At 42.7% G+C, this 25045-nt stretch overlaps 1 protein-coding gene across 3 annotated transcripts in view; it reads left to right on the top strand.

Moving 5' to 3' along the window:
- Nucleotides 1-25045, top strand: part of arvcfb (ARVCF delta catenin family member b) — a 97818-nt gene that overhangs the window by 30483 nt on the left and 42290 nt on the right. For 2 of the 3 annotated variants that reach the window (XM_070834257.1, XM_070834256.1), the window contains exons 2-5: nt 462-620; nt 6598-7238; nt 13402-13907; nt 22875-23058. In XM_070834257.1, coding sequence (XP_070690358.1) covers nt 462-620; nt 6598-7238; nt 13402-13907; nt 22875-23058 — 1490 coding nt within the window. Of the gene's footprint in view, nt 1-461; nt 621-1286; nt 1308-6597; nt 7239-13401; nt 13908-22874; nt 23059-25045 lie in introns of all 3 variants that reach the window. The other variant, XM_070834255.1, reaches the window with a different exon arrangement.

The raw sequence follows: 25045 nt of genomic DNA, 5'->3' as shown, positions 1-25045 counted from the left end.
CATTTTGATACTACTACACACACATTGGTACTGAGTGTAGAAAAATGTTGATTTTCATGCTGCGCTTGTCACATTTCTGAACAAAACATTCAATATCATAATCACTTTTCGTTCTTCTCCTTGTCTCAGTATATTTTAGTGCCATTATTTACCACTGATTATTATTCATGTACTGTCTTTCACACTTGCCATCCCTCTAGTTGATGCTCAAGTGTTGCATTGCAAATTGCAGGTGGTATTATATCTAATACCTTCATTTGCAATGTTCTTATTTATGTTCCATTTTTCCCCGCTCATCTCTAACATAATTTGCAGCAGCAGCGGTCCAATTAAAGTTTCTTCTCATCGTATAGCTAATGGAAGATTACCTGGATGTTGTGCTGGTGTTTTTTTCCACGCTGTCTAATGACTGTGAAAATCTATCCTTTAACTCCTGATTCTCTGTCCCCCTGTTCATGCAGGAGCAGAGCCCCAGTAACGCCACATCCCTGGCTATGATGCAGGAGCCCCAGGAGGTGGTGGAGGAGACGGTCACCATAGAGGAGGACCCCGGAACCCCCACCTCCCACGTTTCGGTGGTCACCTCTGATGACGGAACCACACGGCGCACAGAAACCAAGGTAAGATGCAACAGCGCACTAAGAGTTACAGAGTAGCAGCAGAGGAGGCACTGATCCTTTAAAACGAGTGATGGAAATATGATGAATTAATACAAGAAAAAAAGCTAAATGTATATTTGTGGTCATTTCTAGGATGTTTATTAACCAAGTATTTCCATAATATAATGATACTAGACGCTATTAAATAATGTTCAACTTCTGAATGCTGCTAAGCAGTTGACAGACATAGAAAGTTAGCTGTGACCTGCAGATAAAACTGGTGATCCTTGTTTAATCTACTGCACAGAGCTGATATCCAGCCTGGTCCCTACTATTGCACGTGAGCAGGACATTTCAGAGCAGTTGCATTGCTGTGGCAAAGAGATCCCGTTGGGCTCATAGCTGCAACAAACCCAAAAGTCCTTTTGATCCATTTCACCATTGCTTCAAATTATGGTTATGAATTACCGCTTCCAAACATCACAGTTCTATACCTCCAGTCCCAGACATAGACCCTGAAGAACTCTAAATCCCATAATCCTACAGCTCAAAGTGGTTTCATCTCCCTCTCATGGCTTTATGTATTTGATTATTGTGTTATTATAAGCCAGCTCCCCTTGTATTCCCCTAGTTTGGTGCTTCTTTTGTTGATTCGTCCTCTACTGTGTTCTGTTGTTTTTCTGTAAGGACATGTCAACTAACGTGAAGGTGAGTGGACCTTTATACCAGTATGGCTTTTCCCACCGCGCCACCATTTTATTGCCCATACAGGCTACAACAGCAGTATGCAACACAGTCTGCTTCATCACAACCCAAATAATGCTGCAGTCTATACTCTAAAGTACTTTTCAGTTCACTGCTTGATGCTTCCTCCTTAGGGGATGAGACCCATTCTCTTTTTCATTATTTTTTGCATGATCTTCTGTCTCTCTTTCTTTAATTCGCTCTTATGAATTCTGTCTTACAACATCCCTCACTGACAATATTAGAAGATTAGAAGAAGTTAGAAAATACCACTGTGTAGGCCCAACAACATGTTATACATCTTCATCGTAGGAATGTTGATATAAGATAGAAAGTGTCTATAATTTGGTAAATATAATCTTAGAATTACATCCTGAGGATACACTAGAAATCCCTGCTTCAGGATTTAGAATTTCAATTACTATATATATATTTATATATATACACACACACATATATATATATACATATATATATATATTTTACGTGGCATCAGTAATGTGCAATTGCTTGAATCATAACATTTTCGTCTTGGTGTCACGTTGGGGTTTTGAAGAAAGAAAAAGAAAAGTGTGCACATGTTCATTGTGTTTTGGAAGACAGTCTGCATTTCACTTTTAAGTTTGATTTCATCGCTCTCTGTGCACAGTGAAGAATTCTCACCAGACCCCACACCAGATTTCCATTTGAGAAAATCCAGTGAATCTATGACAAGGAGAGGGTTGGAAGTGGTTCCTTTTCGCTTCTGCACTTTGAAAAATACCCTCAAAGATGAGCTCATATTGCAACATTGTGCTTGGGATTTGGAGATAAAGGTAGCTCCAGTTAGCTGCTGCTGCTGCTACTGCTGCTACTGCTGCTGTAGGCTTCCAGAGGCGTGGAGAGCGCTGTGTGGAGCTCCTACTCTAGGGACTATGAAGCTGTAATTAAAAAGCCCAGTCTAATCCCTCGTCAGGGAGGCCCATTGCCCTCCAGCCTGTTTACTGCGAGGGGATTGGCCACACACACTCACTCACTCACACTCACATGATTTTATGAATTCATACACAGAACTTGTTAGGGATAACACACACAAACGTGCAATAAAACACCACACTTATCAAGGGCTTTGCTGGTGAAGAAGGACGCGCTTTTAATGGGCCCGCACCCTGCTGGGAGGATGAATCGGATGTTTTCTGGAAGTCACTTTGAGGAGAAAAGCAGATTAATGGTCAGGGTGAACTTCTGGAAGCCAACTTAGCTGCAATGGCAAGTGGATCCAGACCCATCTGAGAGTTTACACAAAAAAAAAACCACTCCTCTTGTCTTCCTTGCTTCCCTTTGTCCTCTTTCCCTCTCTGAATCTCCTCTCTCTGACTCACTTTCATGTGTTGTTTTTCACCCTCTCTCCTTTTCTATTTCTCTTCATTTCGCAGCAACTCACAGCTTTCTAAATGTGCTTATCTGTTCTTTTGAACCAAAGTCTTGCCATACTGTATAATGTTAACACACTCCTTTTCACACTCACACACTCACTTTCCCTTGATGGTTATCCCTCATCTGACTGCCGGAAGATGAAACACAGAAGCTTCTGTCTTCCTTATTTGCAGGCAAAAAAAGTTTTTTCAGTTTCAGTGATTGAGTATCAGGAATATTGGTAGGTAAAAAAAAGACGCTAAGAAAGAGCTACTGTTTATGAGTATATCACTGAAAGGAGACTGGAGACATGTTGTATACTCAGGTGTGTTTTTGTGCTTTCAGTTAATGTAAGAAGTTCTTCACAGTTGGAAAACTAAAACTCAGTAGCCTCTCAGTAGCAACCCCCTGTTCTATTTATTTTTTCAATCAATTCAACTCAAAGTCGATTGTCCTGCACCCTGAGTGTGTGTGTGCACATGCACACACACTCAGTTAGATCCATGTTTCTCCTCCTGTCCTAGCATGCCATGCTTTCACTTGGCCATCATCCAACCCTCTTTTCCTGCTGGCTGACACTCTGAATGGAACACCAGTCATGTAGGAGGAAGAGCTCAGTTGCGCCAATAAAAGCAGCATTCCTCCTCTTTCCTCTGGATAAGAGCTAATGAGAGTTGAGGCAGACCACACAAACAAATAAAAACACTTTCACTACCGTGCACACACTGGGGAGCCAAGCACGTGTAGATAGGAGTTAGTTTATCAGGTACAGCTGAGAAACGTGTGAGACTGTCACTGTTGAGTGAAACAGAATAAATGGCAGACACATTTTGTTCATTATTTATAGACTCTTTTGACTTCAGGAAGCTGTTAATAAAAATAATTACAGGAGCACAGCAAGAACTATGAACTGTATCCTCTCTCCTTACCCAAATTGCATACAGCTATATGTAGCCCAAAAGGGAGCAAGCCATGTGATTTACAGAGCTAAAACAACAGGGTGGATGTACATCCATGCACAATAAAATCTGATGCTGTTTACTGAGAGCTCTATCCACCCATCCACCCATCTCCAGGTGACCAAAGTGGTCAAAACCATCACTCGCCGCACTTACCACCCAGTGATGGTGACGGACAACTTGTTAGTGGAGTCCAGGCCTGCCACCCGGACCCCAACCCCCGTCTCCATCTCGAACCCCACCCCATCTGAGACAGAACCAGTAAAGGACGCTAGACTCTGTGTGATTTTTGCTGTGTCCTCTCCTCCCCCTGCTTGCCTCCATGTTCTTCTAACACCATGTTTTAAAGAGGTCCAAATGTAGCCACTTAGACCTCCTAGCATAGCAGAGAAACTAGTCATTTCTACTTCCGTCATCTCTGTAGATTCTCTCTGATATCACAGACCTAACTTAACAATCTGAATTACTACCTTACCTCCTCCACTAACCCCTGACCACACAGTCCATTTAAGCTTTCAATAAAATGGGTGCAGCAGAGGTTGTGAAACCTCTTATAGTGCAGTAAAGTGGACAGTTTGACGCCTACTGCCTTTCCCTCCATTTTGAAGACTTTGGTAAACAGCTCAGGCCTGTGTCTAACTGCCTGTGGTTGTTTCAGCCGTGACTTTCCAAGCATGCACACATACAAATCTATAGTAGTTCTCCACCATTTTAACAATTCCCTTTCAGCCATGTTTACCCCACTTCAGCACATTTCAGACGCCCCTCTTGAAACGCAGGTCCCTCATCTCCCCTCATTTCCCCTTGCGTGGCGGTTTAACGCCTTGTGAACTTGAGCGTACATCAAAGAGTGTTTGAAAACTGTGTGATGGTTCCCTTTGCAGCCCTTGCAAATCACCTAAAAAGCTGTATTAGTACAAGGCAGCTGAGCATGTTAAGGCTGGGAAGCATTCACTGTGGTCTATTCTCAGCTCCGCTAGCAAGAATAGAATAAAATAAGATATGTTGATAAATAACAGGTGTTAAAATTACCAGGCATGACTGAAAGCTTTTTGACATTATCCTCCCATCTGGAAAGCTTGGGTTCACTTTTGAAGCTATATCTCTCAGGAAAATCAATAAGGCGTATCAAAAAAGTGAAGTAAAAATGATATTTAATAAATGGCATTTATCATGCCAACATAATCACTTCATGCAGGGGATGACATTCAGCCCTGGCGTCTACAGTCCCCTTGAGGCCACGATATGAACACCAGAACAGCCTACTTTGAGTTCTGTCATGGCGTATCGCTGCAAATCAAGAGAATGGAAGTGATCTTGTTATTCCAAGGTCATACATATGGTTTAACTAATGTGAATCAAGCAAATGAGCTCTTTATTTTTAACTGCAGAAAAGCAGGCAAAGCCAGGGAGGACTGGCATTAGACACAAATGTAAATTACTAAATAATTACTCAGAACATGGAAATGAACCTTGGTATTCCTGAAATAGGCTTTGTTATGTGGCTCACAGTCAGGGTGTAATCAAGAAACAAGGCCAGTGAAGATTTCTATTTGTTTCAGCCAAGTTAATGAGGATACCGTGTTGAACAACCAATATGCTGTTTGTGCTTTTGCTCTTGGCACCCTCCTCTTGCGAGGGTTAATGCTCCAATGTGGTTCTTGATATTGTTACAAGCCTTTCCTCGCTCCTGATTAAAATCCAAATCGTGGCATTGATGGGAAATTAAAGAAAGCATATTATAATTAAGAGGACTGGTGTTGAAAATTAAACCCATCAGATGTTGGAATGAGTGAAGTATTTTTTTTTTCTCTCACCAAGAAATTCAGACTGACTGCCTATGCTCGTCAAGTGGGAATGAACCTCTCTGCAACACCTTGTCAGGCACACCACGAACTGCATCAGACCTGCGCCCCTGCAGATGACGATTAATTTTCATCAACCTCATTAATTTTGAAGATGAATTTATAGCCGCGGACAAAATAGCCAATTATCAGCCACAGCAGAATTCACTGGGCAGCAAATTGGTTTCTGTATGGGCGGAGAGCCCAGGGAGGGAGGGGGGTTGATGTCTATAATTCTCCAGTCAGACAGCCTCAGAGACAGCAGAGTAGTTATTTAGCTATACAGTAGGAGGAAGTGAGCGTAAGTGATAGATACATACAGGTCTGGTTGTCACTGTCCAGCTTTAGTGCGATGCTACCCTGCTCCCTTGGGGACATAAAGGATTCAAGGTCCAGTGGAGCTGTAGCACTTCAAGATGGCTCTGTTACAGCACAATCCAAGAGACTGTCTACCAAACGCTGTATATGTGTATATGCAACATTCTGGGTTTAGCATTGGATAGTGTTCAGTTAGCATCCCGTTCCTCTAGAACAAAGGTTTCTCCCACAGGACAGCAAGTATATGTCTTTATTAATGCAAGTTTTGGATTGATAATCAGAAAAAAAGTCCCAACCAATTTCAGCATCTTCAAGAACCCATAATTTTATGAAACATAATTTTGTAGCGTTATAATGCACAATAGTCTCCATGGTTGAAAAAACTAAAAATTAAATGACTAAAACTACAACTGACTCCAAAGTTTGATTGAATTAACATATATGGATGAGTTTTCCTCAGCATTACTGTAGGTTTGAAATGCATGTTTTAATATGGACACTAAGTCACAACAGTTATACAGTCATTTATTTTAAACAGTTATCCTGTTTATTTGTCTGCGACTGTGTAGTCGAGACAAGCAGATATCTTTGTTTAGGGTACTGCATGGTTTTCTGTGTATGTACAGTCTGAGGATGACATGTCCACATGTCAGTTGGATCCAGATGAAAGTTTGTTTTGATATAGTTCTGTGAAGTCATGCCACTCTCTCTGACAGGCATATCTGTCCCCCTTTTCAGGTGACTAAGATGGTGAAGACGGTGACCACACGGACAGTGCGTCAGGTGCCCTTGGGCCCCGATGGCTTGCCCCTGCCTGAGGGATCGTCTCCACTAGGCAGCTACACTGACTCCATCGACAGGCGCTACTTGAAGAATGGAGGTGACCGCTTCATCACGCCTCAAGCAACCTCCACCCTGACACGCTCCTACAACAACTCCTACAACGATTCATATGGCGAGACACCTGAGAGCCAGTACATTCGCCACTATGGCCTGCACGATGGCTACACCGATTTGACAGACAACTACGGCAGCCTGTCACGTGGCGTCAACTTCCGGCCGCCACGCTACCCCTACTTGCCCAACAGCTACCGGCCAGAGAACAGCTACACGCTGCCTATTCGTAAGGACGACTATGGCCATGTGGCCCAGCCCCAGGTGCCTATGGGTAGCAGCACTGTGGATCTGAACCGCTCACAGCCAGAGCGGTTCCAGGCCGAGCCATATGGCCTGGAGGATGATCGCCGCAGCTTGGGCCCTGAAGAGGAAGAGCCATACGAGCTGGAGCCTGACTACTCAACTGCCAACCGACGCACTCTGCAGGGGGCCAACCGGGGTCGCACCCACCGGGAACCTCTTCGTGATGGGCCCAGAGTCAGGTGAGGAAAAATGCAAAAAAAATGCAAGAGAGTAGAGGCTTGCTTTTCTTTGTTCTACCTCAGAACAACGATAATACACAGATTGATTAATGTTTTTATTTATCATTACCTGGTGTTAAAACTTAGACCTGACAGATTGTGTTGAAGGATTCAGGCTACAGGAGCTTGCAAGATATAATGGTTTTGTGAAGGTGTGCAAGTTCATACAATATATGTTGTTCTTTTTACATTGGACATTGAGTTCCTGTTCATATGCATGAGCACAGACTTTGCTTTGACACGAGAGGAGATCAGGCCTGTTAAGATGAGAGAGAATAAAGAATGCTTGTCTTGTTCTTGCCATAAGAAAGACTACATTACACCGTGCGCAAGTAAACAGATGTCTCTTCTCCTTGAGCAACTTGCTTGGAGAAAGGAAGCAAGAAAAAACGAGTCTTTGATTGCCATTTTCCTGCAAATGGATAGTGAACAAGTGTTTTTGTCAAAGGTAAAGATGTGGGAACGATTTGAGACTTAACAAGAGAGGGAAGGGAGTATAGAGGGGAGGGACAGTAGGAGAGGGTGGTAGGCTTTTGTCAGTTCCTTTTTTGCACAACCTGCATTGAGGGGAGTAGAACCGCTGGCTTCAGTAGGCTGGAAAAAACGCCTGATAGCCTCCAACAATAAGTTCCCAAAATGGGCTCTTGTCTCCTAATAGCTTCCAATCATTTCATTGCTGCCCAAAGGGGGGGGGGGGGTGGGGGGTGGGGGGGGGGGTTGAAGTTGAGTTGGTGGGAAGTGCGGTTTAAAGACTTCTTTTTGAGCAGTGATCTGTAGCAGATATTTTTAAGTTCTCTGCACTTTTCTTTCAATCTAAGGGCAAAATGTTCTCTAATCTAAAAGAGTAGAGCTAAAGGGGTCGTCAGGTAGGAGAGAGCAAGACAGGAAAGATTGTGTATCTTAGTCTGTGTGTGTGCATTTTGTCATGATCAAAAGTGCACATGCCGAATCCAGGTTTGTCAGCCTCTTGACAGCAGAGTTTTGCTTTTGAACTCCTCTTAATTAAGCTTATGTACACACACACTCGTGCGTTTGCAACTAGCTGTATTTAAAGGCCCCTCAATTGATGTGCAAAGGGCACGAAAGAGCAGATGCCTAATCAGACTCTCTGTCTTTAGACACTTTTGACTTCACTCTGACACTAAGAGACGCAGTATCACTCCCTCTAACACATACACGCACACACACACACACACACATACACACACACACACACACACACACACACACACACACTCAATAAAAATCTACAGCTTCAGAAAATGAGTCACTCCCCCATCCGCCTAGTGAGAGGAGCTTGCTGTGACAGGCAATTTGTAGCCTGCCTTACATGTGTCACAACACAGCCCCAACAGCCACATACACCCTTCAGACACACATCCACACGTGCGCGCACACACACACACACACACAGACATGTACACACTGACAGCTGCTAACATGAATGCCCAAATACACACACATGTTTGAAGCCGCTCTTGGCTGTTTGGCTAATTGCAGCAGAAAATAAATCCCAAATATTTCCTTCTTCTTTCTTTCATTTTTCCTGCTCTTAAATCAGCCGACATGAAAACACCTTAACATCAGTCTACTATAAGTGTTTTTTTTCTCTTGGGAACGGTGACGATCAGCTCTCCCAGAGTGCCCACGCTCCTCTGTGCACTCATACTGCGATTAGTATTCTTCCAAGAAGGGAGAGGTGACTCCAAAGTGCCGTAATGAATCTGGGAATTAAAGCAGTTTAATTACAGCTTATCATTCTCAATAATGCCCTGACAAAAATGAAGATGTTTAGTACTAAAACAGCTCTGTGCATCAGCGGTGAGCGCTCATATTGTTCACACGTTGTGTGTTGTGAATGATAATGTATCATTTGTTGCTGGAGTTCCTTGGATCTGTGAGCATGCCTCACTCTTGGACTAAAGTTTCAACATTGCTGTACTGCACAGATGCAGCAGATGTAGCCGAGAATCCACAGGTTACCTGGAATAGGCCAGCTGGAGGGAAAATGTATGGGTTCAGGTTCAGGCGCTGGTTCAGATTCAGGTATATGAGGCTAGAACAGACAAGTGAATTGCACTGAAATACACATTTACATGATGTGGACAGCTGTGTTTTTTCTTTAATTGAAACCTGTTTTACAGTATCTACTCGCATCTACTCGAGTTTTCTCATTGGTCAGCTTTTCTTTCTTGGTATAAAAGCACTTTGAAACTTTGGTGCCAAAAGTGTTACATCAAAAAAAGTGAATAACCTGGACTGTATGTGAGTGCCTTGCTCGTGTAGCTACGGAGGGAGAGAAGGGCACGTTTTCCTATGTCGCTGCTCAGGTTTGCAGATAATGAACGTGTCTGTCTCCTCTCCCCCAACTGTCTGTCTATTCCCCCATCCCAACTCATATGTGAGTGTGTGTATGTGTCAATGAGCACCTTTCTGTGTGTGTGTGTGTGTGTGTGTGTGTGTGTTTCCTCGTGCCAGCGTGATTAATAGCTGCTTTTGAACTCAGGGGCATCTTTAAGGCAATCTCTAATGGTTCATATCTCCTTGGGCGACCCGCTTAGCTGCACCTGCCCACCTGCAGTCAGGGGTCAGCACACACACACACAGGCATACAAAGACACACATGCATACTTGAGCACACACACACTCATTCCTTAATTGAGTGGGGGGGGGGGTGTCTCTTTCAATCCAGTGGTGTCTGTAGGGAACAGCCCGTGGAAATGATCTGACACCAGCCAACCCAACCCCCTCTGCCCAGCTTCCCCCCTCCTCATCCTCGATCTTGCCAAGAGGCGTTCACTGAGAGTTAAATATTCCGTTTAATATCATACTTCCCCTCTGTCATGTTTGCGTTTTCTCCGAAGCATCCCCTAAATTATAGAAGAAACTTCTGAGCAACGTCACTCTGTTAATTGAAGGAAAACAAGCAGTGGTGACACTGGATAATGGCATCAACAGCCTGAGAAATGAGAGAGTGGCAGGACATAAACACTCCAGCTACACGGTTTGTTTACCTCCTTTCTTCTTTGTCCCACCAAGACTCTTGTGCATCATAAAACAATAATTGCCCATGATTCAAAAAGAGCAGTCCGCTTGGCAGGAACAGACAGTGAAACGTTCATAAATGCCAAAGAGATGTTATGTGTATATCCATATGAGATGCAAACATCTTCCTGCAAGTGTAATCCTTTTCAGTTGATCTCCTTTTATGGGCCTGCTGAAGAAGAGGGTCAAGACTGGCTGCGATAGAAGGATGATGAAAGTAACTGACAGAAGAATAGAAAGGATGTGCTGAAGATAATGGACATGCATGCGTTTCTTATCTACTCATCTCTATCTACCCATAACTACTGCATCTGTTCATCATGTCTTCTATTCTTTGTGTCTTTAAATTTAAACAAGCACACGTGCATCTGTAGACGAGGGCATTGATACACATAAATAGCCTGGACATTTAGCAGCTACATTAGCATGAGGAGAGTGATCTGCTGTAATCATGCTCGGAGCATCGCATCTTGCGGCAGAGAGCCCTTTCACATCCTATGAATATACCCCTCCCTGTACACACAATGGCGCCAATTTAAATGCAAATCCTGACATTCCCATCAGTCAGCCTCGCGACGCCTGCTTTACCAAAAGCCCCGCCGCATCGACCCAGATCTAAATGAGCCACGATCTGCACAACTGTACATCTCATCTGTGTGTTGAAGTGTGTGCGCGAGAGAAAGTGTGCGATAAACATAGTGTGACAGATAATGAGAGAGAGAGAGAGCGAGACTGTGCTTGAAAGAGATTGTGGTTATATATGCAGGTCTATGCAACGGTGATAATGCTGAGATTGTGTACTGCTCTTTCTTTAGGGGGGTTATTCCTGCCTCCCATTGCCTTGTCATGTTCAATATCCCACCGCAATCGAAAGCGGGATGATGGCCTCTGAATGTGGAAGTGTGAGTTTATATCTTGGTGTACGCAAGGAAGCATTTAGTAACCACCAGCACGTGCACACACTCTCAAAAATTTCCCTCTTTTTCCAGGCAGTCTCTCAGTGCAGCTCTGTGTTTTTGCCAAACCCCAGAGCTGCAGTCATTTTCCAAATGATGTGCTGTAATCAGGGTTGATTGGCCCCTCCTTCCATACTGTGGTCACAGGCTGCCTATAGAGGTCTGTGGCACTCCAACATGTTCCACAAGCTGGAAAAACTGCCTTTAAAGGAAGTGATTGTACACAAGATCCATGCTAGCTTAGGTAAGCTGTGTTCAAGTCAGTGTTTTCTGTTTTTCGTGTGGAAGAACACCCCTTTGAAAAGACAGTCACAGCTGTCCCATGACATCCAAAGCTCGTCCAGCAAAGCTTGCCATAACCATTCACCACCGTGCTTCTTTGAACTTGGTTCACGTTGCTCGCAGCATGTGGACACAGGGTCGTACTCGACTGCGGTGGTGCCTCTCTCCATCTCTATTAATCCTCTTTCCATCCATCTGAATAGGGGATTTAGTATCTCATTACATTGTTCGCCAAGAGTTTTTCACCCAGTTCATCTTGCATCGATTTCCCTGACAGGGAAATGCAACAAAGTCATGCCATAAAAGCCAATATGTTACTGTGTGGCTTGTGTAAAAGAAAAATCAACAGAGGAATACACCAGAGCCGAGGCGAGATGGCATGCAGGGCCCCCCTCCTTCTCCACTATGCCTGGGAAGAACTGTAAAAACACATAATTAACATAAAACTCATTAAAATTAGAGCTCGGTCTGGAATTCCCTGCCAACCACGAGCGTCGGCCACCATTTTGTTGCACCACCATACATCAAAGATGGTGAGAGGAGGCCAGCTGGATTATGTAACGAGGATAAACAAGTCTCAAGCTGTGGGGTGGGTGGGGGGATGATAAAGGCTGTGCATAAGTATATAACCCTAATTAAATTCCTTTCTCCATGTCATAACTTTTCCAACCAAACATTCTCCTACCCTTTTAGACAACTTACTGTAACGTGTTGTTTTGTGAAAGAAGTTTATAAAAATATTCGTAGTAACTTTTCTGTCAGTGTAAAGTGTGACTCCATCCTCCATCCTCAGAGTTGCAAGTGAAAAATCGTTCCTCTGATTAATGATTCTTAAGTAAAAATAAATAAGTAGCTAATCTGTAATTGGAATTCAGCGCTTATATTTTCACTCATGTTGTGTTAGAGAGTTGAGGAGGCTGCCTTTGGAGTAAAGAACACAGTAAAGATCATACACTGTACACTCTCAGAGGCTGGGGTAATAGAGATTCATTTAAGGGAATTCCCCACAAACCCCAAAACTTAACTCCACTCTTCCTCCCCCAGAGGACAACACTTACTTCCCTCTCCAAAAACGAGCCCCCAGCTCTAACAGTAGTAATGCTAATGAGGCTAATGCTAGCAGACAAGCCCCAGAGAGATGGTCATTAACATTTTAGCAGCTGCATGTTAGTGTTCAGCGCTATGAGCAAAGGGTGTCCTGGGGGCATCATAGGGGCTCATAGTCCTCCCTGGGGAGACAGCACAGCTCTTTCCTTTGTTCCCTGGGGGAAAAGACATCAAATCCCTTCTGTACCGTATATGGTGGCTTCATAAAAAAAAAACATCACAAGACTCTCCTTCAAAGCTCATTCTTTGGTGTTGCCTCTGTCTCAGTTTCTTTGTGAACTCCCTGTTTTTTCTTTGTGCAACATTTTCCTGTCTCTCAATCACTCTCTCTAAGACTTTATGAAGTGTGACATGTTTGTTGCTACACCTCGACAGAGAGGAATAATAAGCATAATGCTGCTTACTGTATAACTCTTACTGCACGAAATCGCCATCAGAGTCCCTCTGACAGACCTGTTAATATCAGATCCAAACCACAGATCACCATGTCTCCCCTTCACTCTCTGTCCTGCTTCCTTCCTCCATCACTTGCATCTTTTCACCTCTCATTCACCCTGTCCTCTGCTTTCCCTTTCCCCTTCATTAGTCAGAGGCTCTCACCTCAGTTGGCTTCTCTCAAAGTCTTTCCCCCGTCTGCCTAATTCTTCTCTCAGACAAATCTGTCTGAGTCACACCCTCCATTTACCTCGTCCATCTCCGTTGTCCTCACCGTCCTCTCTTCTTTCGTCTTCCAGAGGGTACCCAGATGACCCCATTGAGGCAGAGCTGATCGATGAGCGCCACCCTTATATCCATGGCATGTATTCAGCACCACTGGCCCAGCCGGAGAGGGGGAGCATGGCCAGCCTGGATCGCATGGGTGGCCGACGCTCACCATCTATTGACAGCATCCGTAAGGACCCGCGCTGGCGTGACCCAGACCTTCCCGAGGTTATTGCCATGCTGGGCCATCCCATTGATCCGGTCAAGTCCAACGCCGCTGCCTACCTGCAGCACCTGTGCTACGAAAATGACAAGATTAAGAAGGATGTGCGTCAGCTGAAGGGGATTCCTGTTCTGGTCGGGCTTCTGGATCACCCCAAATCCGAAGTCCACCGCAAGGCTTGTGGTGCCCTGCGCAACATCTCTTACGGCAAGGACAATGACAACAAGGTGGCCATCAAGAACTGTGATGGCATCCCTGCCCTCGTCCGCCTGCTGAGGAAGACCAACGACATGGAAGTTCGAGAGCTCATCACCGGTAGGAATAAACATTTATACTAAACACAGCAAGCAATAGATTCTCAGGATAATGTCTTGAGGCTCAAGCAGAATTCCTGAATTGTTGGGAAATGGTCTTGAAATAATGTTTGTTATGAATTAACGCTACATAAAGAAAGATTGATTGGTAAGTTGATTGAAGCAGAACGATCTACCAAAATGAGACAAGAAACCGTAACAGAATCTCTATTAAAACTGTTGACTAATTATTTAATCAGGCAAGAAACCACCTATTTAAATTCATGTGTGATTGATTTTGTAACAAGTTAAAACAGTCAAAGCAGATGGTTGTTGTCTGACTTCTTGTAAAGCCACTTTTCTCTCACGTCACCACATCAAAAACAGTTTCTGAATGTAGCAAGAATGAGCTCTATGTTTGGAGATGAAATGGTACATTAGATTAGACTACCGTGGAAGGAACGGCTAGCCAGTAATTATGGTTTATTGACTTTGAATTGCACAATATGATCAGATCATATATGATAAGCTTTCCCTATCATGATATATAATGTCAGGAATGTTATATATATTCTTCCAATATCTTTATTTGTCTTAACAGCATCTTCTAGTTTTACTGCAAAGCTTGTAATCAGAGTATTCATATATAATCTCATATGCATTCATATTTTCTGTCAAACTACATAAAAGATGTGCCATGTGGGTGGAATGAGTACCATGGGTATGTCTGATTGCATTCCTCAAGTTAGGCATCATTCACAATTGCCCTGCTGCAGGTAAAGGATTCCTATATAATGCAGAAACCACCTGCATGGCACTGTTGCAGCCAAGCCTGTTGGCTGTCTTCTCCACTAACTGTAGGATTCCTCTTTCTGCCGGCCTAATTAGTCTCAACTCTCTTTCACGTATGCAGTAAGTATTAAAGGGCTGCTTTGAAGCCTTTTAAGCTGATATGATAGTACCTAAGTATGCCAGTCCTCTCCAATCACTGGCTACATACTCCCCATCACTTACATATTCCATCCAGGAATATATGAGTTGGCTGCCATAATCCCATACTCTGCATAGTGATGCAGGGCTGAGTCATACTACATTAAGAAGTAGTTTTGTGTTTTCCACTATTCCACCATTTTTGCAGCAGTATTCACACTGTGCTATTCTATAATTTTAGACCCCTCACGGTATTTGATAGCTTTGTTTTCCAGGCATTTCATATGGAAAGATACAATAATTGCATCAAATTGTGTAGCTCCTGATGTACAAGTGAGGGGAGATAACAATGCATTCAAAGCTGTAATTGGTCATTCTTTTTGTTGTTGTAAAGGTAGATTTTGAGCAAATTGTCTTGGAGATGGCTCTTCTAACCACTTACTGTTTCACTGGGTAAAAATGTCGGTGAGCCAATTAGAACAAACATTGTGATATTTGATTTGTTTTGCCTTAATACTGTACTGTACTTAGAAAGAGACAGCAAGGACGTGGAAAGACTATCCATAGAAAAGCAGATGACAGATGAAAAGCCATTAGCTGCATTCTGTAATGAAATATGTTTTAATTCCTTTAAGAGGAGCTATTGATTCAAACACAGTGCTAGGTGTGTGTGTGTGTGTGTGTGTGTGTGTGTGTGTGTGTGTGTGTGTGTGTGTGTGTGTGTGTGTGTGTGTGTGTGTGTGTGTGTGTGTGTGTGTGTGTGTGTGTGAGTGTGTCTGTCTTTCCAAGTGCTCAGCTAATCCCCAACATGATTGGTTTGACCTGACACACTTTGGCTGGTATGCATGCTTTGCCATCGGAGAAGGGTCCTTTGTTTTCAGTGCACACGTGTGAAAAATGAGAACAACTTTAAAGTGAGACACTTGATCTTTGTAAAGTAACACCAGGACATCAAGGGGGTTACTTTTTAGGTAATTTTACAGTTTAGCAAAGAGAAATTGTTTTGGCAGCTGTCAATGGTTTCTATCTGCATATCAGGCTGTGTAGATGTTTGAGGCTGTGGCACTAAAGAGTGAATATCAATACAAGATATAGTGACAGTTTCACTCCAAAGATAATGATTGTGATGCTGGTCCTTAAAAAAAACCATGCTTGTTGAACTGTAGAGTGTTTGCATGCGTAAATGTGTGTGTGTGTAGCTTTCCTTTGCTGTGACAGAGATGTCGTGGTGAGCGATGACTGTGCCGCAGCAGAAATGATTGCCTTTACAGCAGCGTGTTGCTCCCCATCGTAGCTAAAAATAACCCTGCACCACAAGACAAGGAGGACAGAATAGAGGGAGGCTTTTTTTTTATTTTTTTGTCCTCTTTCACCCTCTCACTCATTATCCACCCTCCCTCGCTCAATCTAATTTTTTTTTTCTCCATTCATTATCTACACTCTAGCTGATTTTCTCTCCCTTGCTTTTTTCACCCTATCCTCTCTGTTTGTCTGTCTGTCTGTCTATGTCTCTGTCTCCAGCTTTAGGTTTCCATCACCGCTGCTCTGGCCCCAGTGAAAACAGACCAGTCACAATGCAAGCTCAGCTTTCAGCCTCAGTCCATGTGGCTAGAATTGGCTGTGTTTTTCTACAATTAAATATGGGTTTTAAATATAGGCCCCTTTTCTTAGTCCATGTGTTTTAAGAGTTTACTGTTGGACTTTTTGCTTCCCCTGTAAAACCACAGAGAGCTCTGTTTTTTTGCAGGGGGAAACAAGTGACGTGGAAGGAACCAAATGGTTTTATTTTCCAAGACACAAGACAGACAGACCAGTGGTTCATATTTTTAGAGCTTTGTACTGTTCAGAGTAATTCTATTTTCCCTCCCGGTAGGCTCTGGGCTGTTTGTGCCCTACAGCAATTCCCACCCTGGAAATATAGATTATTAAGCGAATTTGTCTCCTGTTTTTCCTGCAGGAGATGTCTGAGTTTTGTGGACTGACATTCAGGCAGGTGCTTGGTGTACGCCTTTGTAGAGAGAAAATGCGTATAGAGAAAGTTGGCAGGCCTTCAAGCTAGAAGAGAGATGTTGTCTAGACACATGTGTATACCCGTGCCAAGAGTCTGTTGGCTTTTTCTGAGTTTAACATAATATATACAGACCTGTTGAGTAGATGATTTGGTCTAAAGCACCTGAATGTTTTCTAAGTGCATTTCAGTTTTAACCCCTGAGGGCCTCAGAGGACCAAAACCTTACACAGTGATGAGCAACTGCGAAGGAAAAGCAACCAGCAAACAATGTTTTCTTAATTTGTTCATTTAAATGAAAATTCTCTTAAATCTGCATCAGTTATCTTTTTTGACCACTTGTGGCCAGTACAATGAGCTGTAAACACAGCATCGTCATGTTATTACCTAATTAAGATGTTCTGGCTGGTGTGTTAGCGAACAGTTGCCTGCGTACACATGCAGTCATTTGAACGTTAGCAGTCATTTGGAGCCGTGTTTGTGGCTGCCAGACGAAAGTAAGTCTAATAGTCATTCTCTGTGTAGCCCTGTCTGTGGTCTCCGCCATTTCCTGCAGGAAATATTTGGCTCTTTAGCTGCAAAATGTTCCACTATGTTCGCTGATTTGCTTTGTTTGGTGCAGGGCAGGTGGCGTACAGTGGGTTCATGAGAGCTTTGCTGAAAAGAGTTACCTGCTGCAGCTAGTAGTGGGGTTGTTAAGAGCAAGACTGAGCCAAAACAGTAAAGTTGTGCAGCATAAAGCCAAAACAGTGATCTAAAAGACAATAAAACACACCAGAGAGGGGAACTGCAATAGTCAGGTGATTGTTCTCTATGGGTTTGTGACTATGAGCACCCCCTTTCAAATCACAGAATAACTAAATATGTAACCAAGCAAACTATACGGTATCCATCACGCCCAGAGTGCCTGATTGTACCTGGACCACATCAGATTTTTAACAACAGGATAGTGTTGGCTCAATATGCTGGACATTTTATATGGTGTGTTCTTTGGTGTGCTGTTGTATATGACGCGCACGTTCAACTCATGGACGTGGTCCTTGTGATGATGCAGAATATAGTGAAGTCATTTCGTGGAGGAGCAACATACCTGTGGTTCCCCACTATGATCCACGAGACAACCCGCTGAGGTCGTCATTGCAACTGCTGTATATGAGCGTGTGTATCTATATGCGTGCATATTCCACTTTTTGCCAAGACCTCCCTACCTCATTTCATTAACTGCTCTCTGAGGATCGACATCAGTGCAAGCACACACACACACACATACACACACACACACACACACATAAATCTTCCATTTTAAGTGGATGTTTGCGATAGCAGACAAGTCCACGAGTCCACTTACTGAGGCCTCCTCCTTCTCTTCCTCCTCCCATGTCTCTCGCAGGCGCTCGCTCTTTTTTTCTAAACTGTGCCTCCCTCCTTCTTTCCCAATGAGAGTGTGATGGATGGCACAAGGGGTGAGGAGGAGAAGGACCGGAGGGAGGAGGAGGAGGAGAACGGTAATGGGCAGAACTAAGTTAATAGCCCAGCTAGAAGAGCAACATGCCTGCCAGTGGTGCCTGGAAAATGTAATCAGCTTTAGCCTCAGCTGCAGTCCCATTCCCAGTCCCTGGTCCGAGTCTGTCCAGCCCTCACATGAGGCTCTCAGAGAGAGCAAGAGGTAAAGGAAAGAAAGCAGAGTAAACAGAGCAACAGGAGCTAACATTCGGTTTATAGTCAACTCCCAGCTTGTCTCCTTTGCTCCTCATCTTGTCATGCACTTTGACAAATAAACACACACTAAACATTGTCACGTTTTTTAAAGTTTTGACAACCATCTGAAAATCCAAACTGTATGTCTGCGATAATAATTGATTGAAAAGGCAGGTAGTAATAATGCAAACATTCATCTTGCCTGGAGGCTGGATTGGATTGAAGACAAAGAAAACAAAGGCAAATAACAGGGAAAATCCCCCAGACAAAGTGAACAGTTGTTGCTACACACATATCAGATCACAATGGTTTTCTTTATAGGCCTTTTCTCCCTAGTTTTTTATTTAAGGAAACTGAAGCATAGCATATGTATACATACTTCATAGCTGAATGACTTCTGTTTGCAGGAATGTATCACACTATACAGTGGGGCAAAAAAGTATTTAGTCAGCCACCAATTGTGCAAGTTCTCCCACTTAAAAAGATGAGAGAGGCCTGTAATTTTCATCATAGGTACACTTCAACTATGAGAGACAGAATGAGAAAAAAAAAATCCAGAAAATCACATTGTCTGATTTTTAAAGAATTTATTTGCAAATTATGGTGGAAAATAAGTATTTGGTCAATAACAAAAGTTCATCTCAATACTTTGTTATATGCCCTTTGTTGGCAATGACAGAGGTCAAACGTTTTCTGTTAGTCTTCACAAGGTTTTCACACACTGTTGCTGGTATTTCGGCCCATTCCTCCATGCAGATCTCCTCTAGAGCAGTGATGTTTTGGGGCTGTCGCTGGGCAACACGGACTTTCAACTCCCTCCAAAGATTTTCTATAGGGTTGAGATCTGGAGACTGGCTAGGCCACTCCAGGACCTTGAAATGCTTCTTACGAAGCCACTCCTTCGTTGCCCGGGCGGTGTGTTTGGGATCCTCTTCTGGATCATCCAAATGCTCTCTAGCAAACTTCAGACGGGCCTGGACATGTACTGGCTTAAGCAGGGGGACACGTCTGGCACTGCAGGATTTGAGTCCCTGGCGGCGTAGTGTGTTACTGATGGTAGCCTTTGTTACTTTGGTCCCAGCTCTCTGCAGGTCATTCACTAGGTCCCCCCGTGTGGTTCTGGGATTTTTGCTCACCGTTCTTGTGATCATTTTGAGCCCACGTTGTGAGATCTTGCATGGAGCCCCAGATGGAGGGAGATTATCAGTGGTCTTGTATGTCTTCAATTTTCTAATAATTGCTCCCACAGTTGATTTCTTCACACCAAGCTGCTTACCTATTGCAGATTCAGTCTTCCCAGCCTGGTGCAGGTCTACAGTTTTGTTTCTGGTGTCCTTTGACAGCTCTTTGGTCTTGGCCATAGTGGAGTTTGGAGTGTGACTGCTTGAGGTTGTGGACAGGTGTCTTTTATACTGATAACCAGTTCAAACAGGTGCCATTGATACAGGTAACGAGTGGAGGACAGAGGAGCCTCTTAAAGAAGAAGTTACAGGTCTGTGAGAGCCAGAAATCTTGCTTGTTTGTAGGTGACCAAATACTTATTTTACCGAGGAATTTGCCAATTAATTCATTAAAAATCCTACAATGTGATTTCCTGGATCCTTTCCCCCCCGTTCTGTCTCTCATAGTTGAAGTGTACCTATGATGAAAACTACAGGCCTCTCTCATCTTTTTAAGTGGGAGAACTTGCACAATTAGTGGCTGACTAAATACTTTTTTGCCCCACTGTATCTTACAACTTGTTTTGTACATACATTTCATGACAAGCTGTTTTTTAGATGGTTTTTGCTTCATGACCAGCTCATCCAGACTGTTTACCCCTGTAGAACTTTTCTCAGCAGATAAACAACATTATTAAACCAGACAATAATAACATTTTAAAATGATGAAAGCAGTTTGACGTAGTTATGAAAGGTCATTGTCTTGGACTTTTATATCATAGCCCTGCTTGGAATCCTGACTATATACAGAAACAAACTGGGGGGTTCATAATTTACTGTTTGAACTTTTGACTCCTTTTTCCACTAAGTTTTCTGTGATTGACTGTATCTAGTGCTGATGCTTTTTAAAATCAGATGTTTATATGATCAAACTAATTAAACACAGTCCAGATAGAAAGATAGTCCTGGTGTAAAAAGAGCCTTTGACATCAAAATTGCATGGTATCTGCCTCAGAGACAGGACAGGAGGACATCCCCAACACACCCAACTCTGGCAAGCTGACAGAGGACAGCACATGGAATAAACCTGATTTAGAGTCACTGGCCTGAAACAGTGGCAGGATGTGGGATGGAGATCGTCACTTCCACAGCACTCTGTCATCTTAAATAACATTGCGTCTGTGGGCTGTATGCCTGTCGTGCTTGATGGATCACAGCCATGTCAAAGACAAGCCTTTCCCTACCTTCTAGCATATGTGATCAGTGAAGGGCTGGCTGGATCCACAGGCCTGAGCAGAGTTTACAGGAAGTGATGGTGAACAGTTGGAGGGGGTGGTACAGAAAGTTTGAATGGTTGGATGGTACTTTTTGCATCAAGGCTCAGCTATCTTTCTTTACTTTACTATACATTTTAATTTCAAAGTTTTATTTTTTTTGCTTATGTGCTTGCCAAGACAAGACTAGTCAAGATATACACTAGTATATTTTACATTTTACATACAGAAACACATTTCCAACCCTGTTGGAAGTGGGCTGTTCAATCAGTTTTGTGGTGATGTAGAAACAATAATAGAAACATTAATCTCATAGCAAGGTGTACACAAAAGGCTTTTACACCAACTTGACTGTTAAACTAAAGGATATGTTTTGTATTTTTTGGATAGATGTATTATTTGGTTCTTTCTCTTCAAGAGACATGCAAATATCTTCATCATGCATGTGTTAATGCTGTGCTACACCGCTCACACAAAGCTTCATGATGTCTTTGACTGCTACCAGATATAAATTATTAATGAGTAAACTAGTTTTAATGTGACACCCAAGGTGTCAAAATGAATTGGACCCCTGAATTTGTACAAAAAGAGGCAGAACATTATAGGCCTCATCAATTTAGGATTTACTATAGTACCGTTGTATTAGACTACTTAAGTTTTAGCTAGGTGTACCTGATAACCTGGCAGCTGAGTGTGAGGTTGGCCTGCATCACACTCAGGGTTTGTGTGTGAAAGCAGACTCTCACTTATTTTCACATATTTTTAGAATCTGTATGGCTTCAACTTTCTGAGGATAATGAAATAGACACATACATTCGCTCAGAATTATTAGGAAAAAGGAGGCTCCCTATAACTCCAGAACTTCCCTGACAATTATTACATTTTTAGGTTTTCTTCCAGTGTCAGTACATCCATGTGTGCATTGCAGACAGGAACTGCAGCTAATGTGGCATACATGTATTATAGTGTCAGACGTTGCAAACCCTGACTTTGGACTAACAAATCACTTGTTGTAAGTTGCTTAAGATAAGAACGTTAACTAAATCCCTGAATTTAGAATAAAAAAAGAAACAGGGCAATAAGCGAACAGAGACGAACACAGAGGGGCCATCTGCAGGATGGGCTAACAAAAACAGAAACTCAGACTCTGTGGAACATAGACCTCAAAGTTTTTTTGTCCCTTTTTGGTGTAACATTTTTGTCCTCCTCAAACCAGAGCCTGCCTCGCTCCAGAGCTTGTGTCTGTGTCTGAGTGAAAACCCATCTGATGCTGATGCTTTAACACAGTATTTTATATTTGTGGAGCTGGCTGTGCTGCCAAAAATGTTCTCCTCTCTGCTTTGTCTGCCTGCCTGCATCTATTATGTGAGCCCACAGGATGCACATACGAGTTTAATTTAGTTTACCTTTTTTGCAGTATGAAGAAGTATAAAATAGGCTGCCAGTTACAGAGGTGTGCAGGTAAATAAAAAATGGTCTCTCTCCTGCTTAAATTGTTTGAATGAGGAAATTAGATACCTATTGCCACATCGTGAAAATACTATAGAAATATCATTACAATATCAATAATATGTCCTCTCTAAATTCTATTGATTACACATATATATATGTATATATATATATATGTATATATAGTGGTAGTCAGCTAAGACCTCATGGGAAAATAATAAAACTGTTGGAGTGATTATTTTATACAGTCAGCATGGAGCAGTTGACATCATGACATCTGGCTAATGAACAACCAATTCAGTTTTTCTTTTTTTAAACATGATTTACTGCCAATTTAAACGTGGTTTTCACTGCATTCAACAGCTGCAATCAAAGTCTGCAGTACAGATGTTTGGGTGCTATACAGCTGTCGTTCTATTATATTAATCTTTTAATTTGTCTTTTATTCCTCCCTCCTCTGCTCCTTACAGGAACTCTGTGGAATCTGTCATCCTATGAACCCCTGAAGATGGTGATCATCAACCACGGCCTGCAGACCTTGACCAACGAGGTCATTATCCCCCACTCTGGGTGGGAGCATGAGCCAAATGAGGACTCTAAGCCCCGGGACGCAGAGTGGACCACCGTCTTCAAGAACACCTCAGGCTGTCTCAGGTAGGGTTAGCCCAAAAGTGGGTTACACATGGATCAAGCTGATGTTGATTCATTAAACAGAGTTTCTTAATTTAGTCATGGATTTTTGAGAGATGGAAGATTTTTTTCAAGCATCTTGAATATATCAGGAAAGAATATTAATGAAATGTTGTAGTCAAGTCAGAGTTGGTTGCTGGGAGATGGACATTATCTATTCTGATAATCTGTTAATCACTTCAGTCATTTTTCAAGCAAACATACCAAACGTGCCTATTCCAGCTAAATCTGAGGGTTTCATAATTTTCTCTATTATGTATGATAGTTGAGTGTATATCTTTGGGTTTTTGACTCCTGACTGGATACAACAAGTAATTTGAAGACTTCACTCTGAGCTTTGGAGAATTAAAATGGGCATATGGTCACTAAATTGATCATCCAAATAATTGAAGAAAATAATCTGCAGATTAAGCAATAATGAAAATACAAGTTAGCTGCAGCCCCACACTGAATGTACCCTGATAATAAACGTCTTAAGTAGGAATTGAAGAAAAAGCTTTGTTGGCTGGCTTACTTTTATTAGATGGATGAAATCCCAGAAGCTGCCTTTTGGAGCTCAGGCAGATTGAAATCTTTTGGACAAAACCAGTTTTAAATCAGGAAGGACACAGATAGGCAGGCTGTGGAGACAGATGGCAGATTTATTCGGGTTAAAGTCAGTTCGGGTTTACAACATGTGGACACACTTCAGAGATCATCCTGGATTTCACAGAGGGGATCCTTGGCATGCCCAGGGCCTTGAGAGTTTGTTTTTACTAAGATAGCAGGTGTAGATGAGGACAGGTGTGAAGTATATGTGACCGCACATGTGCTCTTGTTGACTGTGGACCAAGGTCAGATTTAAGTTCTTTTGGCACTAAGTGAGTATCTGTATGTATGTGAAGTATGTTGGATACCTGTCAACAGTATGACTGCTGGGTGACTTTGGTGTGTGGCTTTAGGACAACACAAAGCTATTAATGACATACCCCAAATATCGAACTCACTTTTGACCGTGCATTACCTCTTAAGAAGTCAATCTACGTCCATCTGTTTCTCTCTTGTCTCTTGTCATTCTAATGTGGGCAGCGTAACTTTGTTACCACTCCACCCCGAGGCCAACAAGTAATGTTAGTTGCAAAGTAAACAAGTTACAATTAAATTATCATACAAATGAAGTTAGTCCCCAGCTTGTTTGGGTTGAGTGAAGACAAATTAAGCCCACGGTGCAAATTGTTGCTTCATTAGCATTTTTGTGAATCAACATGCAAACATTAGTATTCAATGGGAAGAAAAACTTTTGAATGAGCGTATCATTAACCCTTATATATGAGCTGCAGTCATTCCGATCACTGAACTTGAAATGACTGCAGCTCATACAGCCCCATTGCTCTGCTTTGACTGTTGTCAGTGACTGCAACCAAAACCTTGAGTTGTGTTTAGGTCAGTCACCCAAAATGGTGCTACCTCCTCCATTTCCACAGTGACATACCTCACTGTTTAAGTGGTGAGACTCACATGGCCATGCTGCTGACCCTTTCTGGTCCATTTGCTTGAAGAACTGAAGCTGCTTTAGTCCTGGGAGGCTCCAGTCTGAGATAATAGCGTAGATGTGCCCTTACCTAAGCCCCTTACATACCCGTACTGTGGAAGAAAACATATCAGTTGTGGCCTTGATGGCCTTTGCAAGCCAGTCACATCGCTCACGGCTGATGAACAAAGCTACGGGATGATTGTTTGGCTTGAACCTGTTAGTCAGCAGGAAAGTGCTGCCACACGAGGAAATGCTGAATCCATTTTACCTTTGACATTCAGCCAAACACTGTCTACAATAATGTGAAAAGTAATGAAAATATATGTCAGACAGGGTTATACCTAAAAGTTTGTGGGGCTCACTGAAGCACTGAACAGTACATCAGACTGGAGGTGGAACAACTCAGTCAATTCAATCTCAATCATTTAATAAGTAAGT

Source organism: Pempheris klunzingeri, chromosome 7, assembly GCF_042242105.1.
Source record: "Pempheris klunzingeri isolate RE-2024b chromosome 7, fPemKlu1.hap1, whole genome shotgun sequence".
In the NCBI taxonomy this organism is placed as follows: domain Eukaryota; kingdom Metazoa; phylum Chordata; class Actinopteri; order Acropomatiformes; family Pempheridae; genus Pempheris; species Pempheris klunzingeri.
The sequence above is the reverse complement of the archived record's forward strand: the minus strand, read 5'-3'. Positions and strand labels throughout refer to the sequence as shown.